Raw genomic sequence first — 16,299 nt, 5'->3', positions numbered from 1 at the left:
ATTAATTTAGAAATAATATTAATGAAAACATAAAATATTGATGAAAGTCTAGAACATGAAGTCAATAACTAAGAGGATGATTTGATTTTACCACGATAAAAATAAATGGTGTTTAAATCAAACCATTTTTTTTTCTAAGAAATATATGGTTTGTATGGATAAATCGGGTCTTTTAGGGCGATCGACCATAATTGGAGAAAACCCAAGTTCGAGCATCTTCTCCTAACTCTAAAACCATGAAAAAGTTTGATAATTTAGAAATAGAAGCAATTAATTCATTTTATTATTGCTTTTGTTTTCTCATATTATATCCCATCATAAATTCAACAAAATAGAAAGAGAAAGAAGGAGAGGGAGGTAACCTTTACTTAATTAAATATCTTTTTAGACAATAGTATATAAACACTATCCATTTTTTTAAAAAAGCATATAAAAAAATATGGAAGTAATAAAATAAAATTGGCGAGTCAAATTCATATCATTGGATAAAATTATAAATATATTATGATACTTTGATACAAAGATATTAAATTATGGTAAAAAAAAAGAAATCGATGTGCAAACAAATGAAAACTAAATCAAATTATAAGTAAATAAGATAATTTTTTTTTCCTAGTGATTTGCATATAAATGACATTATTTTACAGATTTTAATTATTGCATATTTTGTATATCGTGTTGAAAATGTAACATCAAGTAGACAAGGTCATAATAATACTTTAAGTACGTTTGAAATCTATTAGAATCTTATTAATTTATATCTTATGCACAAATTAAATGTTTTATATCATTGTTTTATTATTCACATTTTTATTAAATAAATCAAATTTGAATAATTCAAATGAAAATATTAATTTAATACTAACTCAATGCACAATATATTATATATAGTCTCATTATAATATCGAATACATAAGTATAAAAAAAATATGATTAATCAAGTCATACCATCTATATATTTAAGTATTGTATTTGTACCATATTGTACCTTATTTTATATCTTTATCCCATTATTTATACTCTTATTTAATCAATTAAATTTTATTTATTTTTTTTAATGGAATTTAAATTTTATCATTTGCTTTAATATATAGAGTTGACGGAGATCTTCGACTTTTCCATTACAAATATATAAACAAAGAGGATAAATTGAAGGAGAAAAACAATGGCCATCCAAAAACTCGTGGATTCCGACAGTGGCGGTTTCAGACGGAGCTTTCATGCACCTGCGCATTTACTTTTGGTCGATCATAGACGCAAACGCAAACCCCGGTTTTACGTCTTCCTCTCGTGGCCGTGACTCGCGAGACTCTCGCTGAAATTACAGACTTACCCTTTGCCTCCTGCCTCTCATCTCTCAAAAATGATTCCAACCATCGGGATCCGTGCTTGAATCCGACGGTTCATAGGGACAGGTCCACTGTTCTTACCGTGGGGCTTTAATATATATATAGTTAGTGACCGTAATATCGTAGTTATCGTGGGTTTAAAGATGAGCAATGATAAACATACCCGTTGGTTATAATTAATGGAAGGAAAAGACACCACGAGAACCCTCGTGATTGCCAGCTGTCCGAGTGATTCTCTGCATCGGCATCGGCCAGCGTTTTATGCAACCTTGCAAATGGAATATTGCACCTACTCCTCGATCGTGATCCGACACATGGGCCCACCTTCATGACACGTAGGATTCTAAAATATATCCGTTTGTATTAAAATGTCAAAGTTTTATCTTCATATTTTTTTTATATGCTCAAATTCAATGATAAGTTCAACTTTTATTGAAAGTTCATTAAAATATCTATATCTACTAACTCGTGTTTTCTTATTGAAAAATAAAATAATGTTATAATAATCTGAGATTTTTACAATTAATAATAAAAAATTAAAAAGGTGACCTCTTGTTTATCACAAACTAATTATTTAATATTAATAAAAATAAATATATTAAATTTAATTATATCTAAATAAAAATTAAATAATAAATTTTAAGTGAATAAGTCAAACACAATTTAAGCTATTAAGTATTAAATTTTCATTTTTATTAAATATATAATTTTTTAAAATGTAAAATATTTGTAATAAAATTCTTCAAATTATATTAAATTTAATTTATCTCTTACATATACGTACATATACTAAAAGATGAGTCTAAATTTTGTCTTATGTGCAAAATTTAGAATCTGGATATATGGTCATTTCATTGAAATAATTTATTATTTTTATATTAAATTGGTAATATTAAAAAAGTATATTATAATATTCAAGATGTCCATCGTCGGTGAAGGCTGTCTCGATATGATGTCAACTTCATGGATCTACCTATGGTGGACTTATGGCACCACGGGGAAGGCGAAATAGAAAACAATAAACTCTTGTCATTTCTCTCCATGTAGATTCACATGTGGAGGGATGTGGCTAACAAAGCAAGACCATATTTAAAGTCCACGTCAACAAATCATCCCTACCATGTAATATAAAAAAAATATTTTCAACTTAAAAAATATATATTTTTTTTAAGAATAGGTAATTTTGGAGAATAAATTCATGAAGCGCTTTTCGGATTCATGCAACTAGAGATAGGTTTCCCACTTTAGGCATGGTTGGGACTACTTTTAACTTCAACATCTAGCATACAAGGTAAAAATAAAAAGTGTAAGCCAAAACAATGTTTTTATTAAAATAACAATAATTTAAATATTTTTAAAAAATTTTATTTTTAATTAAATAAAATCCCCTTTTCCATTGAATGGTTCCTCTACATTTTCAAAATATAGACCAATTAACATTGAGAAGTGAGCATTTTTAAGTCGTGGAGGCCCATTGGGATCCTATGGAACTCTGAAAGTAGTGAGGGCCCATGGATCTTTACATCTCACGTTCAATTTGAAATCCTAAAAGGCCCAACTGATAAATGGAACTCTTCCATTCAGGTACTAGGCAGCCTCCTACTACTAACATAAATTTGACACAAAACTAGGATGGGTGGTTTGTAACCTAGGAGTGTGGTGTCTCTATTGGTGTTCTCATGTTAATGTGGAGGAATTTGTATAAACCCTTTTGCAGCTGCACTCAGCCCCTGTCGCAGTCCAATGAGGAAGATTCAACTCCAGTCAGCATTGTCCTGATGAGTTCAGCTTAGCTGATTGTTATGGCACGACAAGAAGAGAGACAGCTGATGACGCAGCTTGTATATCACTACTCAAAAGCCACACTCCACTTGACGACCTTGTGTAGTCCTGCTTTTCTTCAGTTCTGTCAGAACTTAACATCCTAAAGCATGGGTTGGAAAGGAAGTTGGTTGCGGGGATTGAAAGTTACTGGTCTCGTCCTCCTCAGCAATGGCCTTCAGCCGATAAGGCAACCAGGATGCTTAGCTCCAATGAAGATAAAATCTATAAAATCACTTTGCCCTCATTGACTTCAACAAGGAATTGGGCCAGCATTTGTAAAATTTCCCTGCCTTCCAGCTGCAGAGTGAATCATCAAAACAAAGGTGATGAATAGGAAAGAAGCATTGCATAATTGAACAATTTCTAGGAGGCCATTCAGAGATAATCATGCTTGGGGACCAACAAAGAACCAGATAAGCAGGTGGGATATCACTTGGGCAAAAATCCATGATGTTTATGGGTTCTCTCTTGAGCACACTTTGCATCTTCAATGCTTACAAGAAGCTCCTCATAAGATTGCATCAGGTTGGCTGTGAACCTCTCCATGGCCTCAAAAATCTGCCGCAGACCAGACTGTAAACTACCAACATTGATCATCTGAGCGTGTTTTACAGCCACTCCAGGTAAAAGGGAACCACTTTCCCCAGGCTCTAGAGTCATCTTTTTCTCTCCAGCTTGCATCACCTTCTGCATCTTTTGCTCCTTCTTCTCCAAGTTCTTCACTTTTCTCTCCATGTCCTTGTCTACAATCATCCTCTGCTGCAGATCTACACTATGCAGTTCCAAGAGCTGATTTACAGTCGTGAAAAAGGCTTGTATGGCTTCAACCACTTCCTCGGCTGAAAATCTTTCCATGGCTTCTGCCCACTGGTTACAGATCACAAATACTGGGGGTGCCCCAACGCTAGTAGGAGAGATAGGCTCTGCTCCATCAGGCGTTTCTTCAGGTTCATATAAAAGACATCTCAAAAGCCAACTATTCAAGCCTTTGACAAAGCCTTTTTGGGTATCAATCCAATTGGTGAACCTCAAATTCCAGTTCTGAAGCTCCAATTTAAGTTCTATTAGGGCTTCAAGATAATCATCGCTAAGCTTTCCATTGCAAATGATGGCATCTAAACTATTGGCTTCTGAAACTGCTTGAGATTGACTCTTAAGACATTCTAGCATAGCTTTCCACATTCCACTGAACCTGAAACATTACCATTAGTCCTAACACTGCAGCAAAATGTAAAAATATTTAAAAACACACACACAAAAACAAAAACGGGAGAAGAAGAAATGGTCTAGTGTAAGCATCAAGCAAACACATAAGCAGCAGGGAGACTTCGTTTAAAGAGTAACATTGCAAACTTCTAAACCTGGAAAAATTCAAGCAAATAAGAAATGGCCAGAGGGAGAGAGGACGATATTGTACTTTATTATTTTCAAATTGAGACAATTTACTGAATGAACACACCACTAGAAATCTAAAGTTCTTCACTAACTCTTCCTTATCTGTAGACTGCAAGCTCTTTTCATCTGTTAAATAAATATTCTGTGCCTTCAATCAGCATGCAGCAGACAATATGCCACCAATTAGAAGTTTCAAAACTGACCATTATCTACTTGGTACATCAATAAAATAAAAGACCTGGTCATTTAAAGTAATGAGTTCAGTTAATAAGTGCTAATTAGCCAGAAGACAGATGCAAAGGCCTCCTACATTAAATCAAACTGAAACCCAAACTTAGCACAAAACAACTCTGCATAGTTCTGATTACAAGTATTCCCGGTCAATAATGCTTATAGATCAAATCAACTATTTACACATGTCATCTAAAGAGGAGGAATCCATCATAGAAGTTCAAAACATTGAAAATATATCTTGAAGTTAAGTTGACAGCATAAAAAGGATGATAAGATCATATCTGACACACGGGGAAACTGAATTTTGAATCTTTGATGTGCTCAAAAGACACTGAGGTACAACTTCAAAACAGAAGGTGAATTGGGAACCCAATAATGCATGGAAGCAAGCGTCAGAGGTCCTTGCCTCTTTTTGGATCGTTTAATTTCAGGGTGGTTGTTCTTAAACCTTCATGTGGTTATAGCCTATAGGTAGGCCCTAAATATCTAGCATACAACAACTTATGAAAAATTTCCCTCAGTATAATCCTCAAGGCCAGAATCAATTCATTGGAAAAAACTTATTTGGATACCTCCAAGTTCTCATATGCTCTGCAAAGTTGTGTAACACAAAAATTAAAAAGCAAAAAAAATTAAGGGTGCATAGGGCCATAAAACAAGAAAATCACATACCCATGGATTAATTCATTGATCTGCGGCCATAACTCTTCATCCCTCAACTTATTTATCGTGATTGATATCTTGTCAACAACATCAATTGCAATTCTTATTTTAGTAGATATACTCTGGACTAAAGTTTGAGTGGTTTCAGCTTTTTGAGCATCAGCACCCTTCTCATCAAAAAGTTTCAGCTGCTTACACTTCCGTTCATGCATAATGCGCAGTTTTTCCTCACCCTGAAAATCAGACACATGAAAACTCATTTCTTGCCCTTTCAAAAAACAAAATGAACTAACAGAAAACAATATAATGATAAATATTAGCTTGTACTAATCAAATTATATAAAAAATTAATAGCATGATCAAGCTGACATGGAGGATCATCAAAAAGGACATAGTTCATTATTGCCACTTTTGCTCAAGCAGCTCAAAGAAATGGATAATCACAGACTGAAAACACTGTAAGTACTAGTGGAATTGGTGGTAGGTAAAATCTCCTATTGTTGCTTCTTTCTGAAGAGTTTTTGGGCAATGGCTTCTTTCACAAGTGTATCTTGAAGTACAAAATATGGTTTAAATTACCATTGAAGCTGGGTAGGGAAAAGGAATAACCTAATTGAGAGGAATAATCTAACTGACGGTTGGAGGTGATCAAGTGGTATAGTGTTCTTTGCAGGAGTCCCCCCACCCCACCCCTCCCCCGGGCGTTCTACAACTCTTTTGTTCCACAAGTTCCTGAAGTTTAAAACTAAAAAACAGACAATGGAGGGGTATTGAGTTTCTTACAGTGCCCCTCCTCGCCAACTATCTTTCTTCCTTTGAATGCAAAAGTCTAAAAGTAACGTAATGATACAAAGAGACATTAGAAATTTTCTGCAAGTTCCTGATATTTAAAATAAAAAAATAAAAAGATAATTGAGTGGTATAGAGTTCTTTGCACTCTCCAACTCTCTTATTTTGCTGGTATGCAAAAATTAATACCAAGGCCCTGGTATGCTGAGACATTAGAAAATTTCCACAAATCCCTGAAGTTGAAAAATAAAAAATAGAAATGAAAAAGCCGAAGAGGTTTCAAGTCATTGATTTCCAACAACCAAATTCATAACTGACTTTGACCAGAACAAATGACCAGTCCTTTCAAGAAGACAAACACAAGCAACATGCAATTATATAATTATAAAATAGTGCAATTATTTTCTTTTTTTTCTCTAATCATTACCATGATTAGGCGCATATTCCCATGGAAGATACTCCCATGTGGACAGCTGTACCACTATTAGATATTTAAACCATATTGATGGTAGCTAATATGATCTCGTATGCTGTACCATAACTTAAAATTAATGTAGCAACTCTTACTAGTGCAAACATAAAATGCTTGAATAATTGAACATACAAATCCTCAAAACTATAATTTTGAATTAAGACATACAAGAAATCAACAAAAAACAAGGACAAAGAATCGAACCACTATTCAAACATTTTTCCAGCTAAAGCAACTCAATCGAGTTAACATAGATGCCCAAGTCAATATTTTAAGCACAATGGAAAGGATATAAGGTGAGCAGCATGAGAATATTGTGGTAGTAGCATCTGCAGCCAGTGTTTGTAAATGCAAAACTTAAGAACTAGTGATACTTGTCCACTTATTCAACCCAAAATAACTCAAATAGCAAGGTAGCTATAAATAGTTCAAATATGCCAAAAGGGTGAAGTTCGACATCTTCAGTTGGTATTTGTCAAAATTAAGTAATGACTTTTAAGGTGAACTTAGCTAAAATTTTGAGTTGATCAGCAAAATTAACACATAACTCAATCGAGGTTTTGACCCTACAAGTTCTATTTGTCAACCCAAAAAAGTGTGCAGTTCGAATTAACTTGACCAAGCAACAGACTGGTTCTTCCTCCGCATCTACACTTACCTACCTTCCAGTTTATGATACAAAGCAATGTCAAAATAAAAAGGAATTAGAAAAAGTCAATATACACCAAGATGCAACCATTGGATTTCACAATTCTCAACCTTGACGACACTATAAATGATTTGCTTTACAGTGAGAGTGAAAGAAAAGCACCAAATTACTTGTAGGTTAACATCAAGCAAAGATGTGTCACATGAAAATAGTGACACTTCTTCAAAGGTCAATTAGGGAAGGAACTTAAAAAGGGGATGCAATTAAGTATGCAAGAACAGTCAACCTCTTATTCTCCAAGCAATTCTAGTGACATAACATGTATTAAAAAATAAGAGGGCGAAAAATGTGACATAGAAAGGTAACAGGTCCACCATAAAGCAAACCTTGACTTCATCATAGAGTTTCTTCTCCCACATGTGAAGCTTCTTCAAAGTAGAGGAAAGATTCCCCGAACTCATACCCATATCTTCATTCAAGTCCAAATATATAGAACCAATATTCTCAGTTGAAGGTTGTGAGGACACCACTAACAATGATGGGGTAATCACATGAAGCATCTTGGAGGAAACTGCTACACAGAAATTTTAGAAGGACAAAAAAAAATCTAGGTTTTAATTCAGTCATATGATCAGAGAAATTGGGAATTTTCAATGTAGAAGTCAGGTTTATACCTTGATAGACACCACTCTTTGGATGATAATTGAGTTTTCCCGCTTCCAGCATCTTTGAAACTCCACCGCCTGATTCTGAAGCCCTCTCAAACAGGACCTGTATTTCTCTCATAGCCTCAGAGACACTTCGCATGACGCCTTGGGTCCCAGTAGGAGCGATTGTAGCGGAATCGCTCCGTTCCTCCACTGGCTCTTTATCGGAATCTCCATTTTCCCTCTTCTCCATTGCATGAGCCGCGCACTCCACCACAGCATCTTCCCTTGACGCGCTCGTCCCACTTTGGCCAATGTTTCTTCCCTGACCCTCCTCTTCTGCAACTTTCGAGCAATTACCAGCACCATCGTCAAATTTCCGCTCTTCTTTCGCGACTTCCTGCTTTCCCTCATCTCTCACACCCTCCGAGCCAAGCATAGGAGAGTAAGGCTGCAATTTGTAACTCTCATCGAAAAGATTCAAGAAATCCCAAGCCGAGTTGCGCGGCGGAGACGGAGGGGGCTTCGAATCCGATCCGTAGCCGCCACCGGACGCCGGCAACGGTGACGGACTCGGGGCGTGAAAGAAACCAGTGATCATCTCGCCATTGTACGCAGTCGAGGAATCGAAGTACTGATACGAGTTAGGGCCATAATCAGGAAAAGAATAATACGCCACAGACTGGGCCGGGTGATTCTTTTCATAATTTATTGAACCTAGGGTTTCGTGCTCAAGAACATAATTATTCTTCAGAGATTCCGAACTGCCATCATTATCGTCTTCACTATCGGAACGAAACTGCAGATGCGAAGAGTCCGAGCCAGAACGATTCCCCAGAGAATCCCCGGCGCAGGCGGTTGCAGCAGCTACCGCGTCATCTTTTGTTTTAGAATCAGAGTGGTTCGCAACATGATGGAAGACACGGTGGAGTGAGACACCAATGGTGGTGAGAGACTGCATGTACGCCACATGTGCATCGGCCAGATCGTAACGCAGCTGTACGGCGTCCTCGAGAAAGTTGCAGCGGTCACGGCAGAGAGCGACGGCCGGGAGGTCGTCGAGTTTCGACGTGGCGCACCCCATGACTGCCACGCGTCCGAACGGCCAAAAAAAATCCCTAACTCACTTCCCACAATCTCCGGCGACGTTGGAGAAGGCGAGAGAGAGAGTTGTGGAAAGCCGACTTTGCCAAGAATTTATAAGGCGGCGGCAGCGGCAGAGGCAGAGAGACGACAACGTCTGTCAAACGTTGTGAATAATAACAATCTAACGGTCTGTAGATCTCTGAGCTAACTCCCCAGTCCCCACTGGCTTTAAGGATTCAGCCATAACGTCTCTCTTATCCTATTTGTAGTGGTGACCGGACCCATAAGTACTGAATACCAAATTACGAGTCCAGTATTATTGGGTTGATGATGGAAGACTCCTTCAAGACCTCCTTTTTTTTATAACAGATTTCCTCGTAGTTAAAGGAAAAAATTGAGTCACTGTTGTCAAATCTTTCCGAAAAATCGTTTCTAAAATTAGTTTGACATTTTAAAAATGTTTGAAAATCAAACGTAAAAAAATAATTTTCCCATAATATGCTACATCCTATTCCTATTCCTATATAATACAAAAATTCTTAAAATATATTTTTCAATATTGTTCTTTTAGACTATTTCTATATTTTTTAAGGTAATTGCATAAAAAATAATAATTTACGAAATCTTACAACGTTCATGACCTTTAGAGGGCAAAGTTGGGAAGGTAAAAGTAGGGTAAGTTTTCATGTTTCAAAGTAGACATGATGTTCCATCATCACCATTCATCTTTGTACTTATTATTGAATATTGATTGAACCAAAAGCAAGATGAATCTCCACGACATATCCTTTGTTTTTGTAAAAGTTTACTTACAATGATGTCTGAGTCTTGACCGTTTAATTCATCATCATATGGCTGTCGAGCACAAAAATAATAAAAATAAAAATTTGTCATTGTGAGTATCCAGGAGTTATTTCTCAACCGGTGAAAGCTAAAACCTTTCTACACTTTGCCTTACTATTGTTTGCCGGTATGATATAGTTTACGGGACAAAATTCTATAAAATTAAAAAATCATTATGAAGTATGGCATTGAAGTCTTATTTAAAAGCCTCTTATTACATGTTTATTAGTCATCTTCGTTGTTTTATACTTTACTTTTAACTATTTAATGCTTAACGCTAAAAGGTTAGTAAGCATTAGTTCAAATTTGAAGTTGTTATGTTTCCTAGTTGCATATGAATATTTTTTTAAATAAAAAGTGAAAATCACTTACTACCACATTTCAAAAGGCATTTAGGAAATTATATTTTAAAGTTGTCAATTCAAAATTGATTTTAACTGACTTCAAATTAGTGTTCAAACCAAAACGGAAAAATGAGAAATCCATTTTGTAATTTTACCTAAATATGTAATTTGAGTCGTAGTATTACTCTTTAACAAGTTTGGAGATGTAATGGATAAGTGTTTTGAGCATGAATATCTATGTACTTAACAAAATAACATAATCATTTCATATTATTGAGGAAACGAACCTCCCAAAATGCTGATAACATGAAAATTCGTATTAAGTCATTTGCCAAATGAGATAGTATTTTCTATTAAAAAGTACACTCTTCAAGAGAAGACACATGTCTTCACTAGCAAACTATAAAAAGCCAAATCATTCAAAAAAAGTGTAAGTTTTAACAAAAACAAAAACATGAGACAAAATGTAAAACATTTAAAAGGTTAGGGGATAAAATGTCTTTAATCATAAATAGTATTATTCAAGAATGTCACTATTAGATTTTTTTTATAAAATAAATAAATTTATTAAAAATATTTCTTTAAATTTTTGAGTAACAAAACTAAGCTAAAACCTCGTTTACATTGGGAATTCTTGTGCCAATGTATTAGCATTAAAGCTCTCACATCCTCAACATAATCATCACTACTACAAAAATTGAAATTAATGACGCTTTATTTTATGACGCTTTCTAAAAGCGTCATTATTGAGGGTATACAATGACGCTTATAAGAAGTGTCATAGTTGTATTATTTATCTTGATACTTATTATAAGTGTCATTATTTGATGTCATCTTTTTCTTTATAACTGTGTATATAATGACGCTTATAAGAAGCGTCATAGTTTTATTATTTACCTTGACACTTATTATAAACATCATTATTTGATGGGTATGTAATGACGTTCCTGAGAAGTGTCATAGTTGTATTGACTTTTAAAATTTTTGTTTTTAAGTTAACTTATACAAATTTTGATATTAGAATTTTATTCTATAAATTAATTATGGTAAATTGACATTAATATTAATGACATAAAGTTGCTACATTAAGGTTTTTTAAAAAAAATTTTGATATAAATAAAATAAAATCCTAATAAATTATTTTTTTATTGTTTGATATTAATTTTTTTATAGTTTGTATCAATACAATCTATTTTCATAAACTATTTTTCATTTTTATTAAATTAGAAATTATCTTATATTTCATTTAAAAATAATTTGTTAATTTATCTGTGAACCACAAAAAAGTGGCCTATTTTGAGCACTTGTTCAAGCCTTAGGCCACATTTATTGGGTTTAACCCTTTTATTTGAGAAGGTTTTATAGTTAATGAATATAAATTTGAAATTATTTAACTAAAATGAAATAAATTAATATTTAAATTAATTTAATGATGATTAGACTCACAATAAAACTAAATGCAATAAGAATATTTATAAAAACTTTCTAATATTTATGGGAATTAAGCTCATTCTATTAAATTAGTTTTTTTTTTTAAATATCAATATTCAAATTAAACCAACATCAATCTAAAATATCAAATAATTAAACAATATAAATTCATTATGAGTTCAATATATAAAAATTATTATTGGAAGATGAAATAAAGAATACTATTTTAATTTATTGAAAAAGGACATGTATGGTATTTTAGAATTTGTTATAAAGTCTCCCTTGAAAACCCTAACTTTTGGAAGACAAGAAAGAAGGGAGAGAGCCACCGTTTTTAGTGAGAAAGAAGAGAAGAGAGAAAAATGCAAGTTTTTCTCATCATGCACAGATTTCATCAAAGGTTTGATCCCACTTCGTCCGTGGTCCGATCGAGCTGAAATTTGGAGGAGAGTTTCGTGACTCATTTATCTTCAATCTGAACGGTGAAGATCGGATTTGGAGTTTCGGAAAGTCATTAGAAAGAAAGAGGAGAAGAGAGAAAAACGTAGGTTTTTCTCATCATACCCAGATTTCATCAAATGTCCGATCCCGCTTCGTCCGTGGTCCGATCGAGTTGAAATTTGAAGGAGAGGTTCGTGGCTCATGTATCTTCAATATGAACGGTGGAGATCGGATTTGGAGTTTCGGACAGTCATTAGAGAGAAAGAGGAGAAGAGAGAAAAACGTAGGTTTTTCTCATCATGCCCAGATTTCATCAAATGTCCGATCCCGCTTCGTCCGTGGTCCGATAGAGTTGAAATTTGAAGGAGAGGTTCGTGGCTCATATATCTTTAATATGAACGGTGGAGATTGGATTTGGAGTTTCGGAAAGTCATTAGAGGGAAAGAGGAGAAGAGAGAAAAACAGTAGTTTTTTACATCATGCCCAGATTTCATCAAAGGTCCGATGCCGCTTTTTTCATGGTCTGATTGAGCTGAAATTTGGAGGAGAGGTTTATAAGTCATTAATCTTAAATTTGAACGGTGAAGATCGAATTTAGAGTTTTGGAAAGTCATCTTTCAGCCAAAAACAAAACCTTTATTTTATCAAAGATGGCGCTTCCTGAAAGTGTCATTGTTGCCTAAGACATACAATGACAGAGGCGAAGAGAACGCTTTAGAGAAGCGTCATTTGTTACCTTTCTTGACGCTTAAAAAACGTCATTGTTTCCCATTTTTCTTGTAGTGCATGTTCAAATGCATGCAAATACTCTTCTTCTTTTTTATACTTTTTGAATGGTACAGAAAAACTGTCTTTTTCCATATGATAGGATAGGATTATCCTTACATTTTGCGAGCATACGTTTGGTATGAAATCATAAAAAAGTAAAGAAGTGGAGATGAGGATAAGCATATGGAGTCATCTCGATGACGGAATCTAAAAAGAGAAGACTTGAGTGGGAATCCAACTCAACGATTCTTGTCCCTATTCACTCTCCTTTTTGGGCTTATGTAAATCGGGTGATGGCACGTCCTATGACCTAACTTTTAACAAAGTTTCTTTCTTTTCACTTGTGCCCTCTAAAATATGTGGTTAGTGGAAACTGCCCTGCACATGCCCTTTTGGGATATGGCTGAAAGCCTCCCCTCCAGCTCCCCCTCTTTTATTGTAGAATATACTTGTTATAAAGTTTGTGGGAGATGCATATTATTTTATTCTTTACTTTTAATTCTAGGATTCAAAAGGTTATGTTATAAAGTTTAAATTTTTAGAAAATTTTATTATTTAATATCATATTATTTGTGCATGTTAAATTAAAATATATGAAAGAGCGCGATCTCAATTGGTTGAAGCCCCAATAATTGGAGCAGTTGTGCGTCCTACGTCCTTTTTTTTTAAGACGTGTGATGTTGCAAAATAGACTGTGCCAGATGTGGGCCCACCTGTCAGCCCAAGGTTGGGGCAATCAAGATCGTGGCCCCTTTTTACCATGTTGGGTTGGACCATCTTGTACTGTACCAACGTTTGAATGTAGCCAAACAGTTGTCAATCCTTTAGAAAATAAAATTCTAATTTAAAAAATAAATTCATCAAACTTTTGACTGACCTTTGTTTGAAAAAAATATATTATTTATTAAAGTAGCTTTAAGATGATTTTAATATTTTTCTTAGAAAATTTTGATAAGCAAGTAAAATTATATACAATATTTTGAATTTTTTTCTATTTACATGATTTTATATATATATATTATTTATGTAAATTAGAGACCTTAAAACATTTTAAGGTCACGAAAAGTAACTATTCAATATCATATAATTTTTTTTATATTATACTATGCAATATATAGAAAGATATATATTAAATAATACAAATATAAATATTTTTTTTTTGTTTATTTAACCACAAATTTAATTTTATAGTAATTTTTTATTTTATAAAATAAATAATATAAAAAAATAAAAAAATAAAAAAATCAATTTATAATATATGAAATATACATATCTTACATCTAGTATAAGAGTTTATTACATTTTATCCCACAATCTATAGTGTGTTTTACACATTGCTCCATCGAGTTTAAAATAAAGCAATGTATCATCAATATTTTATAATTGCATATTCTGTACATTTTTTAACTCACGATATTACTTTTTTGGATGGAATGTGCATATGCTTTCCGTGTGATAGGGGGCAAAAGTATCATTTTTTAAAGTGAAGGCAAAATGGTCATTATTATATTAAAACCCCAAATTCCAATCTATTCTTACTTCTTGTTGGTGTTGGATCTCAAAGCTAAAACCTTAGAATCCGAATGAGCTAATGTAGGGTTGATTATCGAAGAGAATACGTGAATTTAATAGTATTTTTTTATTTTGCAATTTCTTTAATGGATAAAAACATGCTGGAAAATTGGGTCAGGGTTAGGGTTAGGGTTTCGTTTTGATTTTCATAAAATTTGAGGAAAATAAAACTCCATCAAATTGAGAGTTAAGGTTTTCATGTTATGGTTTAAATTTTTATGTTATGCTTTCATTTTAGAGTTAGAGTTTTGTTTTAATGTTTTTGAAAATTAGACGAAATTTTTGGAGAAATTTTGGGGAAAAAAAACTCCCACCCAAATAGAGTAGGGTTAGAGTTTTTATTCTATGCTTTCATTTTAGGGTTAGGGTTGCGGTTTGATGTTTTTAGAGAATTTGGAAAAAATTTTGGGGAAATTTTGGGAAACTATATCTCTGGCAAAGAGGAACAATTAAGAAGAAGAAATTATATGAGATTTTCGTTGTACCTTTGTGGGATTGGGATTGCATGGTTTCAAAGGGGAAGGAAAAATGAGGAGGTGACGAGTTGCAATTTGGGAAATTGACCCTTTTGCCCTCTATTACGCAGACAACATATGTCCTCCTATCCAAAAAAGTAATACCATTAGTTAGAAAAATGTACATTGTATGTAATTATAACTGATGGATGGTACATTGCTCGATTTTAAACTTAATTGGACAATATACAAAATACATTATAGGTTTAGGGGTAAAGTGTGATAAATATTATAGCATAAAATTAATATATTTTACATAGAAAAAAAAAATTAAAATGAGAATAGATATTATATATCACCACTTATTTTATTTGATCATACGATACAATAAGTGAAGGGATAAATTATCTTATTTAATTACCATTCAAATATGAAATTAAATATAATATTCTCTCTCTCATTCTATTACATGTTTTATCTAACCAACCAAACATGACCTTACTGATTTATCATAACTACAAGTTTTCTTTTATTATATTTTATAGAAATATACCTTTCACGTTTTAAAGTTTTGATTATTCTAGTGTAAAATATTATATAATATAAATACAAATGATGTTAGTTTCAAGCTAAGCTTAATACGTGAAGTCTCAATCCAAGTTAACAACACATCAAAAAGCCTTGTATTTTGTTGGGTCTAGATTGGATTGAACTTTAGTACACATGTAGTATTAGTATTAGGAGAACAATTTTTTTTTTCTTTTTTATCTTTTGTTTTTTTTACACTTCAAATATTTGTAAAAAAAAAAAAAAATCTCCTTAGAGTCCATATTTGATGTTAAGAATCTTAAACCTTTTGTTTACCCTCGCCAGCCTTGATTTGGGATATATTTTGATTTCTGAACTTCAACTAAAACACCTAAGTTGGAACTTTAAGCAACAATATTGTAAAAGATTCAAGTGAAAATGACATATCATTTACATAAATTAAAAAGTAATAATAATAATGTAGATGAGGAGCCACCTTTTTTTTTTTTTTTTTTTTTTTACTTTTATATTATTAAAGCAACCATGGTGTAAAAGGTTCTTGTGAAAATGACATATCATTATATAAAGTTTAAAAAAGAAAGCACATGAGGAACCACTTTTTTTCCCTTTTACTTTTACATTACCCTCTTTTAGGCTAAAATCTTTTGGGCTAAAAATTTGAACTTTGATCCCATATTTTATTTTTTGAAAAATTGAGAGACGAGTAAAAGAAAAAAAAATGAAAAAAAGAAAGGAAATTAAACATTAAGGTTATGTTCGATTCGAAAAAATGTAAGGGAAAATGCAAA

At 33.1% G+C, this 16,299-nt stretch overlaps 1 protein-coding gene across 2 annotated transcripts; it reads right to left on the bottom strand.

Moving 5' to 3' along the window:
• Nucleotides 1-2,711: 2,711 nt before the first annotated feature.
• On the bottom strand, nt 2,712-9,458 carry LOC100250689 (protein ALTERED PHOSPHATE STARVATION RESPONSE 1). 2 transcript variants are annotated; one of them, XM_002284797.4, is made up of 4 exons: nt 8,050-9,458; nt 7,762-7,946; nt 5,475-5,698; nt 2,712-4,365 (listed from the first exon to the last, which is right to left on the bottom strand). In XM_002284797.4, the coding sequence occupies exons 1-4, from the start codon at nt 9,104-9,106 to the stop codon at nt 3,603-3,605; spliced, it is 2,229 nt and encodes a 742-aa protein (XP_002284833.1). In that variant the 5' UTR covers nt 9,107-9,458; the 3' UTR covers nt 2,712-3,602. The 2 variants fall into 2 exon arrangements, with proteins under 2 accessions (XP_002284833.1, XP_010664089.1); XM_010665787.3 differs by having other exon boundaries at nt 2,712-4,359.
• Nucleotides 9,459-16,299: the final 6,841 nt, after the last annotated feature.

This window comes from Vitis vinifera, chromosome 18 (genome assembly GCF_030704535.1).
Source record: "Vitis vinifera cultivar Pinot Noir 40024 chromosome 18, ASM3070453v1".
Taxonomy (NCBI): Eukaryota; Viridiplantae; Streptophyta; class Magnoliopsida; order Vitales; family Vitaceae; genus Vitis; species Vitis vinifera.
This window is presented reverse-complemented; position numbering and strand designations above follow the sequence as displayed.